Source organism: Eucalyptus grandis, chromosome 3 (genome assembly GCF_016545825.1).
Source record: "Eucalyptus grandis isolate ANBG69807.140 chromosome 3, ASM1654582v1, whole genome shotgun sequence".
Lineage (NCBI taxonomy): Eukaryota > Viridiplantae > Streptophyta > Magnoliopsida > Myrtales > Myrtaceae > Eucalyptus > Eucalyptus grandis.
The window spans coordinates 6,533,264-6,551,092 of record NC_052614.1 but is presented as its reverse complement, the minus strand read 5'-3'; the positions used below and the strand labels follow the sequence as shown (position 1 = coordinate 6,551,092).

At 38.1% G+C, this 17,829-nt stretch overlaps 3 protein-coding genes across 3 annotated transcripts; all 3 read left to right on the top strand.

Annotated features, from left to right (window-relative positions):
• Positions 1-2,208: 2,208 nt before the first annotated feature.
• On the top strand, positions 2,209-6,019 carry LOC104436269 (derlin-1). The gene is made up of 7 exons (XM_010048995.2): positions 2,209-2,389; positions 3,322-3,457; positions 4,125-4,198; positions 4,453-4,546; positions 4,647-4,775; positions 4,891-5,051; positions 5,702-6,019. Exons 1-7 carry the CDS (start codon positions 2,373-2,375, stop codon positions 5,811-5,813), a joined length of 723 nt encoding a protein of 240 aa, XP_010047297.2. The 5' UTR covers positions 2,209-2,372; the 3' UTR covers positions 5,814-6,019.
• A 3,411-nt stretch (positions 6,020-9,430) lies between these two features.
• Positions 9,431-12,453, top strand: LOC104436268 (profilin). Its single transcript, XM_010048994.3, has 3 exons — positions 9,431-9,647; positions 10,890-11,027; positions 12,012-12,453. The coding sequence occupies exons 1-3, from the start codon at positions 9,525-9,527 to the stop codon at positions 12,144-12,146; spliced, it is 396 nt and encodes a 131-aa protein (XP_010047296.1). The 5' UTR covers positions 9,431-9,524; the 3' UTR covers positions 12,147-12,453.
• A 3,130-nt stretch (positions 12,454-15,583) lies between these two features.
• LOC104436267 (early nodulin-93) lies at positions 15,584-17,759 on the top strand. Its single transcript, XM_010048991.3, has 4 exons — positions 15,584-15,832; positions 16,114-16,175; positions 17,201-17,276; positions 17,425-17,759. The coding sequence occupies exons 1-4, from the start codon at positions 15,715-15,717 to the stop codon at positions 17,508-17,510; spliced, it is 342 nt and encodes a 113-aa protein (XP_010047293.2). The 5' UTR covers positions 15,584-15,714; the 3' UTR covers positions 17,511-17,759.
• Positions 17,760-17,829: the final 70 nt, after the last annotated feature.

Here is a 17,829-nt window from a genome sequence, read left to right as displayed (position 1 = left end):
TGGAATCACAAGCCCGACCACCGGAAACCTAGTCCTACACATTGTGACCTGGGAGGGCACCAACATTAGATTAAAATTTAAATTTTTAAGTCCAAGCACTAATACATACTTATATTTAAAAAATGTGTTTCGATTATTTTAAGGGTTAATATCTTGAAAAATCCCAAACTGGTACGTTTATGATAAATTCACTCAAAACTAATTTTTTTTATCATAAAAAACACAAAAATGGTATTCCCATGATAAATTTACCCCAACTAATTATAAAAAAAAAACCTAAATTTGTATATTTATAACAAACTTACCCAAAACTAATTTATTTGACCGTCAAAAACTCCAAACCTGGTATATTTATGATAAATATAATTTCCATTAAATTGGATTAATATTACAAAAAATCACAAAAAAATTGTATAACTGTGACAAATGAAGAATAAAACTCAAAAAGTAGTATACCATGCAACTGTCACATGTCATTCAACTTAATAATTTGACGGCAAAATTTAACGGAAACTAACAAAGAGTAAATTTATCACAAGTATGCCGATTTAGGTAAATTTGTCAAAAGTGTATTAGTTTAGAGTTTTTGGTAATTAAAAAATTAGTTTGAGGTAAATCGTCACAAATGTACTAGTTTTAGATTTTTAGGATATTAACCCTTCTTTTAAAGAGAAAAGTCATTTTCTATTTACTAAAAAGTATTTTCTATGACTCGTTTTCCCAAGTGAACTAGACATTGGAAAATGAGGAAAATAATTTTTGCAAAACAAACGGAATCTTAAAGGTGCAAAAAAGTAATACATAGATCTCATACTATGCAATAATGTTCAATTGTAAGCCATTATTGCCCATTATTTTACATGGTATGGTTAGTGTTAATGTAGACAATTTTTTAATAATTTTAATAATTTATTTTATTTTTCATGTTCTTTTTCCTTTCCTTTTATCTCTAGGTGATCACCAAATCATCCAAACAATGCATGATTTTGATTTTTTGTTCCGGGATCAGTTTGGAAACAGAATTATGTTTGATAAAAATTTTACTACCGATAACAAATGTATTATCGAATGATTTGGAGTAGAATCAAGAATTAAAAAAAAAAGTCGATTCTTGTTCCGGGAACAAAAAAAGAATAAAAAAAAAAGTGGAACCCTTCTCTCCCCTCCTCTATTGCCGTTCACCACTGTTCGCCATTGCCAATCACCGCCATCAGCCGGTCGCCGGCAACTAGTCCAGCGAGCTCGGCGAAGGCTCACCAGGCCAGGGCGAGATCCGACGAGCTCGTTGGAGGCAAGCCTAACCATCGGTGAGCCTCGCCAATGGCGGGCGGGCCTCGCCCAACCCGGCGAGGCGGCTCGGCCACCGGCAAGGCTCAACCGATGAGAGAGCCAAAAAGAAGAAGAATAAGAAAAAAAAGAAAAAAATAAAAGAAAAAAAGGAAAAAAAGTATAAAAATTATTTAAAAATTAAAAAGAAATTGATTTGAAACATAATTAATGAGCATGGTATCAAACGTAATTTTATTTCAGAATAAAAAAATTTGGACGGTTACCAAATGACTTAAAATACTTAGAATGCTCCCGATAACATAATAAAAATGAATAATTTATGATTAGAATCTATTTTCGGGAATAAAATCGTTACCAAACGTGCCCTAAGCCTTAGTGATGGTCGACTGTTGGCTAGAGATGAGGGCTAGCGAGGTCGTCTCGCCATGGCTAAGCATGGGCAAGCCTTGCCCTTGCAATTGCTGGCTGAGCTTGCCAGTGTGGGTGAGTTTCATCAAAGGACAGTAAGGTCTAGTGAGGTTAACAACGTGTTAGAATAAGAAGGGAAGAAAAATAAAAGAAAGAGAAAGAAAAGAATAAAGCGGTCAATTTTAAAAATGCATTTTTTTGGATCATTACAAATGGAATGTCAGTTATAAAAGCATAACACTTGGTGATTTTCTTTAATAATTTTTTGAAAAGATACAAGTAAAGACTTCCTAGGAAGGATTGTATTTTATGGTCCTAAGTCGACGATAGACGACCCCTGATTGAACTTTGCGCAGAAGGTTCGCGCTAATTCTTTTTAATTCCAGGAGGCGCCGCCAAAAAAAAAAAAAAAGGGTAAAGAAAAGAAAAAGAAAAAAGAAATCGTAATAACAACGTGTCCATGCCTACTAAGCAGAATGTGATTGGTCCGTCACACATCATTTCCGCGACAAGTCATATTAAATTTTCCAGACGAGATTTGATAAATTCATATCGAAACGTCCTCGCTTTTTCCAAGTGCTCCTCCTCCTCCTCCTCCAAGAAAGCCCTGGAAGCGGAATCGGAAGGCCGCCGGAATCGGAAGGTCGCCGGAATCGGATTCTCAATTCGCTCAAATGTCGTCTCCGTCAGAGTAATCTCTCTCTCTCCATGTCCTCCTCCTTTTCTTCGCGCAGCACGTCGAGCTCGCAGTATATCATTGCATTCGTCCGCATCTGCATCTGGGTGCTTGCAACTCGAGTATCACGCCGTTTCATGGCTGTTTTTCCTGTTTCTTTAACTGGAATCCGTTGAAAAAAATTGATTTTGGGAGCTTCGAATGGGGAAAAATGGCGGATCACTGGGTCCTGCTTGAGAATTAACTGAGAATGTTCGCATCGTTGCTTTGGAAGGTCCTGCGGTTTATTTCGATATTTAGGCTTCTTGAAGGCCAACAAGAGAATTTGATTGCATATAGGATTTGATAGGAAAAAATCCCGGTAGTGCTTGGATGGATTTTCTGTGAAGCAGAGGTAGGCGTAGGAAATTCCTAGGAATCTGCATGTTGAAAGTGTTAGGATAGGGCTAGGTCCTGTTCAATGGCGTTAAGGAATAGGCAATGAATACCATTTCTGGTATGCATACAGGTCTTCTTGTTTGCTGATGGCGTTGTCTTGTGGAACACTACTTTTCTCATGGGATTACCTGGGAGTAATGTCTGGGGAGCTGCAAGAAATTCGGAAAAATTGTTGTGATGGATGCTATGTTTAGGAAAATTTGGCTGCACTGTCATTTTAGTACCCAAGTTCATGAAATTAGGAGCTTGTCCCGATATTCGTATCATTGGGCTCTCTGTTCTGGGACAACAAGTACACTAATATTTATCTCTCGTTGTTTGGACCTAAGGATAGAGCTGCTCAGTTCTATTCTAGATTACTAATGCCGAGATGTTATGGTTCACTATTGTTGTTGTTGGATTTTAAAATATCGACAAAATTGCACTAGTTTTGAGTGGATTATTTCTTTGTCGGATTTTGACCAGTGTCTTGGACGAACATGTTATATATCTTTCTGCATATGTTTCAGATTCTACAATTCTCTTCCGCCAATAAGCAAAGCTTTTGGAACCATATGTGTAGCAACGACAGCGGCATTTCATTTGGGATTGTTCGATCCTTACTACGTTGCATTACTGTATGCACCAATATTCAAACAATTCCAGGTGTGGGTTATGTCTGAATGAATTCCATTCTTCTTCGTATATTTTATTAATGCAATTATTTTGTTGCACAATTTTCTTAGATACATCTGCCCGTAAACTTTTCATGTTTATACCATATTTGCCATAATTGTAGCCACATCATGCACCAGTTTTGTATGCCCAAGGATCTCAGCACCTTCATCATCATTTTTTTTTTCTTGAGAAACAGTCTAGTTCACTGAAGTTATGTTCTGACTTTTTTTTAGCAGAGACAACAATCTGTTACTCTGAAGTTAGTTTCTGACTTTTAGCAGGAAGGTTCTGGCTATTGCCTACCCATAAACAGCCTGCTCGCTTTTAAGGATTGAGAGTATCCAGAGTTTCTTAAATCAAGTGAGACAGACACCACCACTTTATAAACATGGAAGGAATTACCATAAGATGCTTATCTTATGGTCTGATGATTTTGTTTTTAATTAGATGTTTAGGAGATGCCTGGTTTCTAAGAGTCCCTTATGAAGTGTGTCTATATCTTCATCTCCAATTATTTACTCACCATTACAATTTTTTCCTTTGTGTCTTTCTTTTCTATCTTTGCTGTAATGTTGATTTTGACATACTGTTTCCACTTGTATTTGTTTCTCAGGTTGAAGTAGAATATCTGACAGACATTTTATTCATTTTGCAGGTCTGGAGGCTTGTCACTAATTTCTTTTTCCTAGGGAAGTTCTCTGTTAATTTTGGAATTCGTCTGTTGATGATGTAAGTACCTCATAGATTATCTATAAAAATGTACCTTGTAAATTGTTGTACCTCCTACATTACTCATGATGCATGTGTATGCTCCATTAAGGATTTATGGAGTTATTATCTAGCATTATAGGCTGATAAGTCACATCATACCAGCAGAAATAGATATTTATTGTTTTGGTAATTTAGGCTAGTTGGAGAACTGCCACTTGAAACCTATTTGTGTGCTGTGTGATCATGTAGACTGCTATCTTTTACTGTTGCAGAGCCAGATATGGAGTTCAACTTGAGAAGGGCCCATTTGACAGGCGAACAGCAGATTTCCTATGGATGATGATTTTTGGGGCATTCTCCTTACTGGTCTGCATTCTCTTTAATAAACAGTTGTTGTGATTCTTGGTTTAGACCAGTTAAATGGGCGATTCATGATTTTTTTTTTGTAATTAATTTGTGCTTTTAGGTTTTAGCAGCCATCCCTATGCTGTGGACTCCCTTCCTAGGGGTTTCCTTGGTTTTCATGCTTTTGTACGTATGGAGTAGAGAGTTTCCAAATGCGCAAGTTAGCATTTACGGACTGGTAGCTCTGAAGGTAGGTTTTCATCTTCCGTAAAAATGGCTAATTTTTCACTGCTGTATCACTTCAATCATCAGTACGTCGGTCCCTTGGTATGGAATAAGAGGATTTGTTTTGCTTTGTTCTGCAGGCCTTTTACCTACCTTGGGCAATGCTTGCATTGGATGTTATATTCGGTTCACCTTTATTACCAGACCTTCTTGGGATCGTTGCTGGACATCTCTATTACTTCCTGACCGTGCTGCATCCTCTTGCTGGTGGGAAGGACATACTAAGGACTCCAAGATGGGTGTATCCTTTTGTTTGCATCATATTTAATTAGGAAGAAAAGGTAGCCAGAAATAAGTTTTATAGGTATTTTGGGACTTCTTCCTTTAACACAAATATCTGGCTTTCCAAAGAGCATTATTAGTCACCATCTGATAGCACCCCTATGTCTGTCAAACATCCTCTAGCTGCAAACAGAAAAAGGGCCATGCATAATCCAGTGCATTTTTAATGGTTTGAGGTTGGTTAGGGTGATTATAACTGGCGATTGCAGTACTGGTACATTGCATGCATTTATTGTGTATGTCATCTGGAGTTCGAACCATATTGAAGGTTCCTTGATCTCTGTCCTCATATTTTCTTGAGCAAAGTTTCTCTGACAAGACATCGTCACTGGTAAATGTCAAAATGTGTTTATTTTGCTCTTTTAGATAATTCAACAAAATGATTAGATTTTATGTCTGCTTCTGTGGTTAGATATCATAATGCATGCGAAAGGTAAAATGTGATTGTAATCGGCCCATTACTTGTTTAATCGGAAATGTCTTGTTTTAAACTTGCATCATAAAAGTTCTAGTTTATGCAATATGTTCTGATTCTGTCTGAAAACTAGAGATTGGACTTTGGCATATGACTCTAATCCCTGTGATGGTGAGCTCCTTGACCTGGAGCAGACACAAGCTTGTTGCAAGATTGCGGTTGGGACAGCCGGCAAGAGTTCGCTCGGAACCAGAGAGATCCACTGGGACGGCTTTTAGTGGAAGAAGCTACCGGTTGGACGGATGATCTTTCTTTCTGGTAGCTTGGAAAGCGATAGTGAATTACTGCTTTCTTCTACGTAGAAAATAGCATCAGCAGGGGAAACAAAATCTTTTTGTAAGAGACTAGGCTTAAGTCAGTAATCAATAGATCTAATTCTTTACATCTTTCCTGCTTTTTTTGCAGCATGCTTTGTAACATCGGTGGTTTTAAGGAACTTCAACTTGGAATAAGCTCTGTCTCTCTCTCTCTCTCACACACACACACATACAGAGTAGTGTAGACAAAGGACAATGACATTTGCCCATAAAAAAATTGACAGCAAATTAAATCAGCTCCTTGATTTATAAAATGATAAATAATTAACTGAAATCTCTATTGCAATAGGATCAATTGTATATAATTCCTGTGTAGAACCCAATATATAAATAAATATATATTTGTTTTTTTTTTATCTGTATGGACGGTTTTGCCTATTGAATGAGATAACATTTCTGAATCTTTTTTGGAAGACATATTTTAGGAAAATAGTAATATTTTCTAATGTTTGTCTAAGACTAAAAAAAAGATGTAAAATATGTTCAGTTGTTTGATTTTTCCAAAGATATAGGGCGTGTGGATCATCTTGAAGGGATTTTCGGCCTCGAAAGCCTTTAGAAATGTTGGATTGTTTGGCAACTATTTTGAAGTGGCTTTCACTGAAAGCTAAAATTAGGAAAGTTGAAAGTTTGATGCTAATAGGAATTAGCATTGAGCTTTTCAGGATTTGGTCAAATGTTGAAACTTTTTTTTTTTTTCTTTCCAAAACTATAATCACTCGTTCTTCAAATTTTTGATTTCGCCCTCATTATTTTTTTAAATACTAAAAATCAAATATATATATATATATATATATATATATAATAAAAAAGACTAACTCTTCACTAGTTTGATAAAGGGTTATGGCCATTAGTGAGCCAGATTTAGTGTCGATGATTGTTGATCAAGGTCGCTTGACCTCCGATGGGGGTTGCACAATCCTAGTGAGGGCCGCCGGAGGTTATATGACTTCAGGTGACCCAGGAGGCATGTGACCCTTGCCTCGGGCCACCTCTGGTGGGGGCGAGGGCCATTAGAGGTCACCCAACCTTAGGCGACCTCGATCGATAGCTGTTGGCACTACATTTGGCTCATTGTCAACGTGGTGAAGGGTTTAGTATTTTCTTTTAAATTATATATATTTGATTTTTTTTGTATTTATATATTTTTTAATTTTTTTTAGCATTATTATCAAATTTTATACTTAAAAAGTTGTACATATTTTTTTTCAATTTTAGACAAATAAAAATTTATAAACTAATATTACTCATTCAAAAGGCTTTTCAAATATGTTTTTCACCAAACAACATTTCTCTCAAAATTGTTTCTCAAAGCATAATTTACCAAACGATTTTTGTATTTACTCAAAATTCTTTAGGCTAAATTGTTTTGCATCTTTTCAATGGATTTTCAAAATGCTAAACCAAATACACCCATACACTATTTAGGTGCTAGTAACTAGTGTCACTAATTGGTGGCAGTAAGTGGTACGAGCACTAGAGTCCTAAATTTGGCCAAACAAGGCATCAAGGATAAGGCATTGGCAATTGGCTTAATGCACCTAAGCATAAAGCGCTAGGATTTGAGCATTGACACTAGGTTCGTGAGCCTAACTTCAATGGAATTGGCCTAAGCTCCGAAGACCAGATCCACGAGATTAGGAAATAGTAGGGGTGTGCATGGTCCAAACAGGTGGTTCTCGAACTAGAAATGGGAGCCACTCGCTAAGAACCAATTCCGAAAAATTGGAACTGGCAACTGTCCGCTAGTTACATGAATTCACCTAGGAACCGAATCGGACCGTGGTCCGGTTTTTGGGTGGATCCATAGAATCGGTCCAACTTCTATGCCTTCCCCTTTTCGCCCTCCCACACTTGCTTATTTTGACTCTCCCGACCATGGTAGCTTTACTCTTCTCAAATACTAGCGTCGCAGTGGTGTTCGTGGTGGCAGCGGTTGCGACCCTTGCTCCACTTCTGTCCCGGCCACCACCACCATCTTCACCACCGCCTCCATCATCTCCCACTCCTTCCTCGAGATCGACAATGAGGAGGACAACGAGGACGATGAGTTGTTCTTAGACCTAGAATTTGCCCGTCCCCAAAGATGAGGATGATGGGGAGAAGCTAGATGATGGGGGAGGAAGAGGGGAGGTAGAAGTTGCACGAGCCCAACAATGAAGAGTACGATAGTGATGGTGAATGCAGAGGTGGCAGCAACGTGGAGAGAGAGTTTAGGTTTGAGGGAGAAAAAGAGAATCAACTCAATGTTTCGCCAAATTCGGACTAGGACTCGAATGAAGATGAGTAAATCTGGAGATGAATGAGAGAGGAAGAGAGAGCTTGGGGAGATTTTGAATTAAGAAAGACGAGATGGAGTAGGAAAGTAGTGAATTGAAACAAGATGATAATTGTAGCTCTAAATTTTAAGTTTACTAATTTCGAATATTTTTAATATTAAAGATTAATATATTGTTATAATATAACTAGTCCGGTTCGAGTGAGTGGGTGGGCGGATCCGTCCATGGAATCAAGAACCGGACCGATACCCACGGGTTCCCATAAATTGGAACCGAGAACCGGACCGGTTCCCATAAATTGGAACCGGGAACTGGATCGGTTTTCTTAAGAACCACCGATTTCGGGCGGGTCCTCATTCTTTTGCACACCCTTAGAAAATAGGGTTGGGGTTTTTGTTTCAATTCGAATGCTGATATATAGTCATACTTTGAAAAATAATTTTCAATTTCTAAAGAGAAACCAGTTTTCTAAATTTAAACAAATGTTTACTGTTAATTAGAAAATATTTTCCTATGTCTTATTTTTCCAAGCGAATGGAACATTGAGAAATGAGGAAAATATTTTTCTCGAAACAAATAAAGCCTAATTCTTTTAAGATCTATCGTTCCAATCCCTTGCTATGATTAATTCCTGTCTGCTTTTTTCCTTTTTGTGGAGGACTGATGCACATGCGCCAGAAGCATTACCCACATGCAAGCAATCACATCCCCATTTGCATATTTTCAGTTGAAGAAAAATTGATTTATTTGAATTTAGTTAATTAGATGGGCTTATAAAAAGGTATAGTACCATACCATAAATGATTAAGAAATAAATTATCATTTTTCAAGTTATCAATGCGAAATCTTTTTGGATTTTAAAATAATAGAATTCGCTCCTTTTTCCTGAGAAGACATCGCTGTAATTTGCTTTCCAAGGAAAGTCGTTCCGGTTCAGTGATTCTAATGAAATTGGGCGCGCTTTCACCATTTTCCTTTTTTTCCTTTTATTTTTTCAAGAAAAAGAAATGGTGGAGCAATTATCATCTTAAAAGATAGCTAAATAATTTCTTAAACGCCTTTTGAAAGGTCGGAGTGGGTCCCGCCCGGGAAAAAAAGAAGGAAGACAGAGCAGCACCTTAGAATAATCCACGCTGGAGATGTTGAATCCCGCGAGCTCCCCCGTTCAGTAATCACCCCCACGCGCTCGCCCGCCCACGCGCGAACTTGCGAAGCTTAATTCTAACGCAATCCCTTTTCCTCCGCTATATCTTGAATCTTCCCCCCCGTTCCCTTCCCATTCCTCCTGCGCTCTCGCATTTCAGCTCAATCGACCACACCCACCCCCCTTCGATCGATCGCGAAGTGACGGACGGGCGAAGATGTCGTGGCAGCAGTACGTCGACGAGCACTTGATGTGCGAGATCGAAGGCAACCACCTCGCCGCCGCCGCCATCATCGGCCACGACGGCAGCGTCTGGGCGCAGAGCTCCAGCTTCCCCCAGGTTCATCCTCTCTCTCTCTCTCTCTCGCCGCCGCGACTTTCTCGTTTCGGGATCCGTCGATCGAATGTTGATTCTGTTTGCTTCCTTGAGGTGGCGGTGGAGTCTCCGATCGGTTACTGGATGTCGCATTAGTCTGTGTGATTTCGGCGGTTGTTGCTTTTGTTCAACGAGTTTTCGTTTCTTTTTTTCTTTTTTTGGTGGGAATTAAGTGTTGAAATGGGCGGGGATGCAAGATCTGTTGTGCTAGTATGGTTGTGATTCGGTCGGTTATGCGCATCGGATTCGGCTGGGACTGGTGAGGTGGGAGTGATGGAGTTCAGGCATGTCTGTAGTTGGACTTGATCGGATCAGTGGCCCGTGTCTGTGCGGTGTAGTTCCTTTGGAGTTGTGTCGACGCTCTCGACATCCATGTGGAAGCTTGGGGAGACGATGATGATTTGGCATTGTGTCGTGGTCGATACTGTTTGAATCCGCATCGTGATAAGAATCTTACGCGAATCACCAAGAGCAGTGGATTATACTTACTAGATCCGGTGATACATGTTTTAAGATTAGCTTTCTAGGACACAAGGAAATCTAACTGTCTTAAAGGAGAAAGGTCGGAGGTATAGTTTAGTTGCTTCAAAGAATTAGACTGAAGATTGGTGGTGCATTCTGTCAGAGTCGCGTCATCTTATCTGATTAGTGAGTGGCAATCGGCAGGATTTATCGTTTGGCATGCATGCGCTTGTGCGAACGCTAAAGGTTTAGATTTCCTTGTCTATCTGATGAACAATCAGAAAGATGTTATGTTAGCATCAATTACGAGACCGGAATTAGAGACCGTGTGAATTGTTCTCACTTACTGATCGTGCATTCTCTTGGTCTTCAAGGAGTATAGGTTTGAAGCTGTCTTATCTTGATAAAAGTATTGATTTTTGCCATTCCACTCGTGTTGCACATGTTGCTCAAGTAGATAATACTTCCTGCCAATGAAGAAGCATTGCATGTATCAACACATTGGCTACTATGTATATTCCATGTGTTCAGTTTGTGAGCATTAAAGATTTATGAAAAGCATTATTATCATAAATAAGTTTTATCAGGTTATAATCTTCTTTTACATTAAGCAATCTAGTCAAACAAGAGGACTGTAGATTGGACAGTATTGATGTGATTGCGCTTTACCTTTTCATTTCTGTAATCCACCTGTTCTTATTGGAACTATGAGTATAACTTTTGTGGCTGTGTGTTGCTGTGCAGTTTAAGCCTGAAGAGATAACTGGAATAATGCGTGACTTTGACGAGCCCGGGACGCTTGCGCCGACTGGGTTGTACCTTGGTGGAACAAAGTACATGGTGATCCAAGGTGAACCTAATGCTGTTATCCGTGGCAAGAAGGTAGGTTTTTCATTGAGGCATCACATGGGATGCCTATCCTTTTCAGTGTTATGTGATTGGAAACATTGCTTCTTCCTTTATATCGGTTTCAACTTGTTGCCCTGCTTCCAAGTCGCAATGAGGGATATCACTTGGATGGATTGTGTGATGGTCATAATATGTTTAACAGTTCATCATAGTTATTCTCTTGCTGAATTTAATAATAATTGTGTCAAAGTGCAAATCTTGCATGTGATGGATTTCGCCCTCAATCTTCTGTTGATGATGGATGATCGTTCTAAGTTCCCTTTTTGTGAGGCCTAAGAGGTTTCTGGTTTTACTAGAACCATTATGGGTGTCAAAAACCGAATCTAAAACCGAACCGAACTGAACCGAAAAATTCGGTTTTTTTGTTTGGTTTTCATTTGGTTTGGTTCTCATTAAAAACCGAAATTTTTTTTATCGGTTAACCGAACCGAACCGAACCAAAAAACCGATAAAAGCTTATTTCTTGGAAATACAACAGAAAAAAAAAAACGAAAAAAAAAACAAATGCAAAAACCGAAAACTAAAAGTTGAAAACCAAAAACCGAAAAACTAAACCGAACCGAAATTTCGGTTCGGTTCATATTCGTTCGGGTCTCATTCAGTTTGGTTTGGAAGTTTTCCTAACGGTTTGGTTCGGTTCGGTTTTTAATTGTTCGGTTCGGCTCGGTTTTTCAAAAACCAAACCGAACCGAACCGAACCGTTGACACCCCTGAACCATTACCAAATGTCGCCTCTTAATTTGGAATGTGTAAATTTTGCTTGACGAACTTTTCTTTAATGGTTGCCTATGCATGATGAAGTTCTCGTCTCTGACTTTTCGATCTTCTGAACTAAGCAAGTGAACTATTCTCTGCCATCTCTTGCACTGATGGGATCTCCTATCGCTGCTCTGTTTGTACTTTATACTTCTTCCACCCCTTGCTCCTTCGCATCACTAAGTCCATATGCGATCTCAGGGCCCTGGAGGCGTTACCATCAAGAAGACAACTATGGCCTTGATCATTGGCATATATGATGAGCCTATGACTCCTGGTCAATGCAACATGATTGTCGAGAGGCTTGGAGACTATCTAGTCGATCAGGGTTTTTAGGCATGTCGGCAATGCATCATGGGATTTTTTTGGTTCTTCCCTGTTTTTGTATTGAAAAAGTTGTCGCTTCTTCCCCTTTCTTTCTGAATATACTGGGCTTGCGTGTGTCTAAATGAGGTTGGAGTTGTTGCAGGTGATGCAGTTTCTTGTTTGGGGACATGGGAACCTCCGAGTACAAGGTGTTTGTTATCCGAGTGGAGATATTTATGGCTGTCTTTGTTTGATGAACCTTTCTGTCTTAAGTTGGTGTTCTACCCAAAGATGAAAAAAAGCTATTGGTCATACGAATGGAACTACTTACTGATAAGGATTATGTAAAGAAGAAGTACCCTCATGCACGAGAAAGCATTTCCTATCGCTTGTCAGCAAGACTCTATTAACTTGAGAGAAAATGCCACCAAAACCTCATTTTAAAACAGATCATTGAGGGAAAATCATTTCCTATTTGTTTACATTGTCGCTAGAAAGTAAAGGGTATCGACATAGAATTTTTGTAACTCAAATGAAAAATTATATAACAAAATCTTGATGAAAAGTAAAATGTCATAGAAATTTGGGGTTTTTTATATCAGAAGAAAAAGTTTATAATAAATGTGTCATAATAAATATATTTCATTCTAATTTGTTGTGGTTGTACGCTAGTATGCTAATTCATTAAAGGGGTTAATACTTTGAAAAATTCCAAACTTGGTACATCTATAACAAATTTATCATAAAATATCTTTTTGATCATGAAAAATTCTAAATTGGTATACCTGTGACTAATTTACCCCGAGTGATCATTAAAAAAACCATAAATTTATACATTTATGATAAATTTACCTCAAATTAATTTATTCGACTGCAAAAAACCCAAAATTGGTAAATTTGTAATAAATATACCATTCGCTAAATTGAATTAATATCACAAAAAAATCACAAAAATTGTAAACTGTGAAAAATGGAACGTAAAATCTCAAATTGGTATACCAATCAACTGTCACGTGTTATTTAACTTAATAATTTGACAGTAAAATTTAACGAAAACTAATAGAGGGTAAATTTGTCGCAAGTGTACTAGTTTGGGATAAATTTGTCAAAGATATATCAGTTTGGGGTTTTTGGTGGTCAAAAAAATAATTTGAGGTAAATTTATCGCAGGTGTATCGGTTTGAGGTTTTTTAGGGTATTAACCCTTCACTGAAGTCATTATTTTAATTCATTAAAGTCATTAGTGTTTCGCAATTCTATCAGTTAAAAAATAACCCATTAATTAAATAAAAAATAAGGGGTGAGTTAAATTTTGCTTTGGCATGCGATATGAGCATGTCAAAAGAGACGCGCCGTATCGTCTGACTAGCTACATACGAACATTCTGCCGGTCTCTTGAAGGAAAACCCGAGTCACTTCACATGGACACGTGGGTAAATTCGAAAGTAGCGTATCAATCATGAAAAAGATTGTTTTGCAATAACATAGTTTCATATGTACTTTGAATTTGAATTGGAAGTTAAGTTTCGATCTAGCCCAGCGCTAAACCTAAAGAAATTTGAGTAAACACTCGGGAGTCAGTCTCCTCCCTCTTTTTGGACGAAATCTGCTTCATTCACTTCTATAATGTTTGGTTTAAGATGTCAACATAATATCAATAGCCCACTGGATAAGTTCGTTGCTCAATTTTTGTCGAGAAATCAAGACTGTTTAAATGGATGATAGATTGGTGAATCGAACTTGTAATCTTCAACTTTCTCATCAAGAGTACTCAATAAACCATCAGGTCGAGAGTCTGTGAATAATTGGCCAAGATATGGAGTTTGCTAGCAAACTTATATAAGGAAAGAGAGAATTTTATAAAAGGGTAGGCTCATTATTGATCTTTTACTTTTACTCGAAAATCAAAATTGTGTTTCTATTTTTTTTTTTTTCAAAAGCTCCCCTTACTTTTAAAAAAAGTTACCATTAGTCCTTCCATTATACTTCTCTTGTCGGTCAGTTTTTGCTGAGATGGATTGCTTGATTGCTAAAATAAATGCCAAAATATACATGTCATGCTAGAATTCTCTCAACACCTTATGACACCAAATCAAAACACAAAAGAAAAGATAAAAGGAGGCAGAGAGATCATAACGATTACCATAACAGTAAGTTTAAGTTTTAAACACGTAGCCACCATGTTTGTTCAAGTTCAAACTCGTGGCCATGATCGTCAATTTGAGGTCGCAGCCATGGTCACTAAAACTTAGAAGCTCGAGGCAACCCTAGCAGCTAGATCTTTTCTAATTGGAAAACTCGAGATAATGACCCTTGATTGGAGCTCGTGGCTATAGCCATCATATGGTAACATTTCTATTTCTGAGAATAATTTTTCTTTAGAAACAATTTTTTCTATCTTTGTTCCTTAGACAAGTTTTTAAATAGAAGAATGCATTTAATAATTGTACAAAATTTCTATTATCGAAATAAAAACATGTTTGATATGACTCTTAAATATTTTTATAATTTATAATTTCTTTTAATTTTTAAATAACTTTGTTACATTTTTCTCCTTTTTATTTCTTTTTTTTTCTTTTTTTTCTTCCTCTAGCTAATCACTAGCCTCAATCATGGCCGGCTAGTGATCTGCCAAACGGGAGCCGATGAGGTCACCGACCTCGGGGGAGCCTTGTTGTGCCTTGGTCGACCACTACAAAGCTGGGGCACCCTCGGCTGGAGGCCAACAACAACTAGCTAGGGGAAGAAGAGGAGGAAGAAAAAAATGAAAGAAAAGTTAAAAAAAAAAAATGCTTAATACTTGAGTTGTTCTCGATTATTTTTTATTTTTATTCCAAATTTATTATTAGGAATAAATTTGTTCTTAGGAACAAAAACCTATACAAAAAGGATTTTTGTTTTATTTCTGTTTTGAGAATAAAACAAAAAAAGGAAATGGGAACGTTATTAAATGCGCCCCTAGGTAAGAATCATAGTTTTTCGCATTATGTGCGTTAAATTTTGCGTATTTTTTATTCGATAGGCTTGAGGAAAAAGGAGAAGAATATGTGAGAGGGAAAGGGTCAACACTTCAAAGAAAGGTGTGGGAGGGGGAGTGGAGGAGAGCATAAAAAGCGATTTTGATTTTTCAGTTTTAGATTGAAGAGAATCACATAAATAGTTTTCGAAGTTTGACTTAATTTGTAGATTTTAAATTGTGACCTAATGCCTGACAAAAGGAAAAAAAAACTTAGCTCAATATATAATATAATCTCTAAATTTTTTAACTTATTTAATGTAGTCATTGAATTTTTTTTATATATTCAACATAATTATTTAATTATATGAAAATATTTAATATTATTTATTACTATTTTATATATTGAGCTATAATTCATGAATCGAATAAATTAAAAATACAAGGAATGCATTTCGTATTTAGCAAAAATTGAGGGACTATTCTTGTCGTTGTCTCCAAATAAGATTTGACATTGTCCCTCTCGTAGAAGAGGAGGCAAAACAAAAACGCACTTCCATTCCTCACTCGTTTTTGTCTCGCAGTCTCTTTAATTTCCCTGGTCGGTCGCGGCAAGCTTGTTTCGGGAAGAGGAAACGGAGCATGGGGATCCCATCGGAGATGAGAGATTTCTGGGCCAACGGCCGGAGGACGAATCCGTTCCCGATCGCTTCTCCGGCCGAAGAGCGGAGGATCCAAGCCGCTCGAAATTGCACTCAAGGTCTCTCTCTCTCTCTCTCTCTCTCCCCGATTCCATTTTCGAATTGATTTGATTTGATTCGATTCGGTCGGAGGATCGATTGCGAAAACTCGCGGTCACGGATGCAATCGAGGCCGGTCGAACCGGTTTGTCCTGTTGATCTCGCTCTGTTTCGAAGCGCTGCTTTTGCTTTTTAGGACGTGGTTATGTCTCTGTATCTCGTTGAATGTGGTCGCTGATTTGGTTCGGTTTTGATGCGACGGCGGTGGTTTCGGATCGCGTTGGATCCTTTTGATGTGCAGAGGGCGTCCGTGCTGGAGCGAAGGCAGCTGCGATCGCGTGCGTCGCCAGCGCCGTGCCTACGGTAATGGATGCAATTATCTTGACTATGGTTTTACGCGTGAAATGTGGAGATCTATTGAGATGGTTTCGGATAGGGTCGTGTTCGGCTATGATTTTACGCGTGAACTGTGGAGGTCTTTTGTGCTATATGGTTGCTAGGAAAAAAAAATTTTTGTGGGGTGGGCGTTGTTTTGATTGGTTAATTGCCGGTTATAAGCACTGAGATGTTTCTTGAATGTTGAATGTCTGGATGTTTGTGTATGATGCGCTCTTCAGTTGCCGATTGACCGACTTCTTTGTGGAAATATATGTCTGAAAAGCTGAAGTACTTCTCAATTTTAAGCTCAACTTGCATCTAAGAATGAAGATTTGGCATGTATTGACTTGGTGATTTAGGATTTGCTTAACTTGTTTATGATGTATCGCATAAACTCGGGTGAAAAGGAAAGTCACTGTCCAAGTTTTGTAGCTTGTGTTAACATAAAGTTGGAGCAAAATGGCTGCGAGGAACAGCCGGATTCACTTTGCTATCGCTATTGCTTATTTTTTATAATCTGTTGTGGAGCCTCTTTATTTCAAATGCCTGATATATTGGTGCTTTTACAAGCCAAGTTTGAGGTTGTTCATTTTGATTTTTGAACCTGAAACTTGGGTTTCTAAAGATCCTTGCTTTAATCAATGATATATGCGCTATCAATTCAACTACTTTGTTGATAGGAAATTTCATTTGGCTGAATTATTGTCCTTTTATTTTGAAAATTTTGTACTAGCTTAAAGATGCTTCCGTGGGGAGAAACTAAATTCTGCATTGTTGCATGTTGCTTCATCAATTGGTCATGTAAACAATCAAATCATCACATATAAGCATGTGGTACTAACACTTATTTCATCCCTCGAGTGTTGATGTTCATTCTCAATTTATGTCGAGAATGTGCCGATGGCCTAGAACTATTTAAGCTCCTTTTGTGTATTCCTTCCTTCAGCTCCTGTTAGGCTTAATCATTGTTACTAGTGTTGATATATGTGCGACTTACTTCAAATTTTCAGTTGGCTGCTTGCCGAATGGTTCCTTGGGCAAAGGCGAACCTAAATTATACTGCACAGGCACTCATCATATCGGCAGGTATTCCTGAATTTACTTTACCAAGGCATCTGAAATATATAAATATATATAGTTCAGTGCCCAATACTCTGTATCATGTGAAGCTAAATATGGATGAATGAATGTTTTGTGTTTCGAAAAACTGAAAGTCTTATCTTTGGATTGACAGCTTCAATTGCTGCCTACTTCATCACTGCTGATAAGACGATCCTAGAGTGTGCAAGGAGAAATACACAGTACGACAAAACAACCTGAGAGCGAGACAACTCTAGATGTGATGGTTTGTTAAACCCTGGTGCTTGTGTTAATCAAAAGATGGTGCAACTTGCTCTTGGGAAGCTCATGAGTATCTGTTGCTATGTACTGGGAGTGTTTTCTTCTGGCCAGACTGTAATAACATAGGGCAGCCACACTTAAGCGGGGAAAGAATCAATTTTTGGGTGATTTGCACGGTGAATTTCTGTGCAATGTTGATTTTGCACTCCGAAAGCTTATTTTTCCACATGGAAGCTATCTCTCTCTCTCTCTCTCTCTCTCTCTCTCTCGCTCGCGCGCGCGGGAGGCGCGGGTGCAT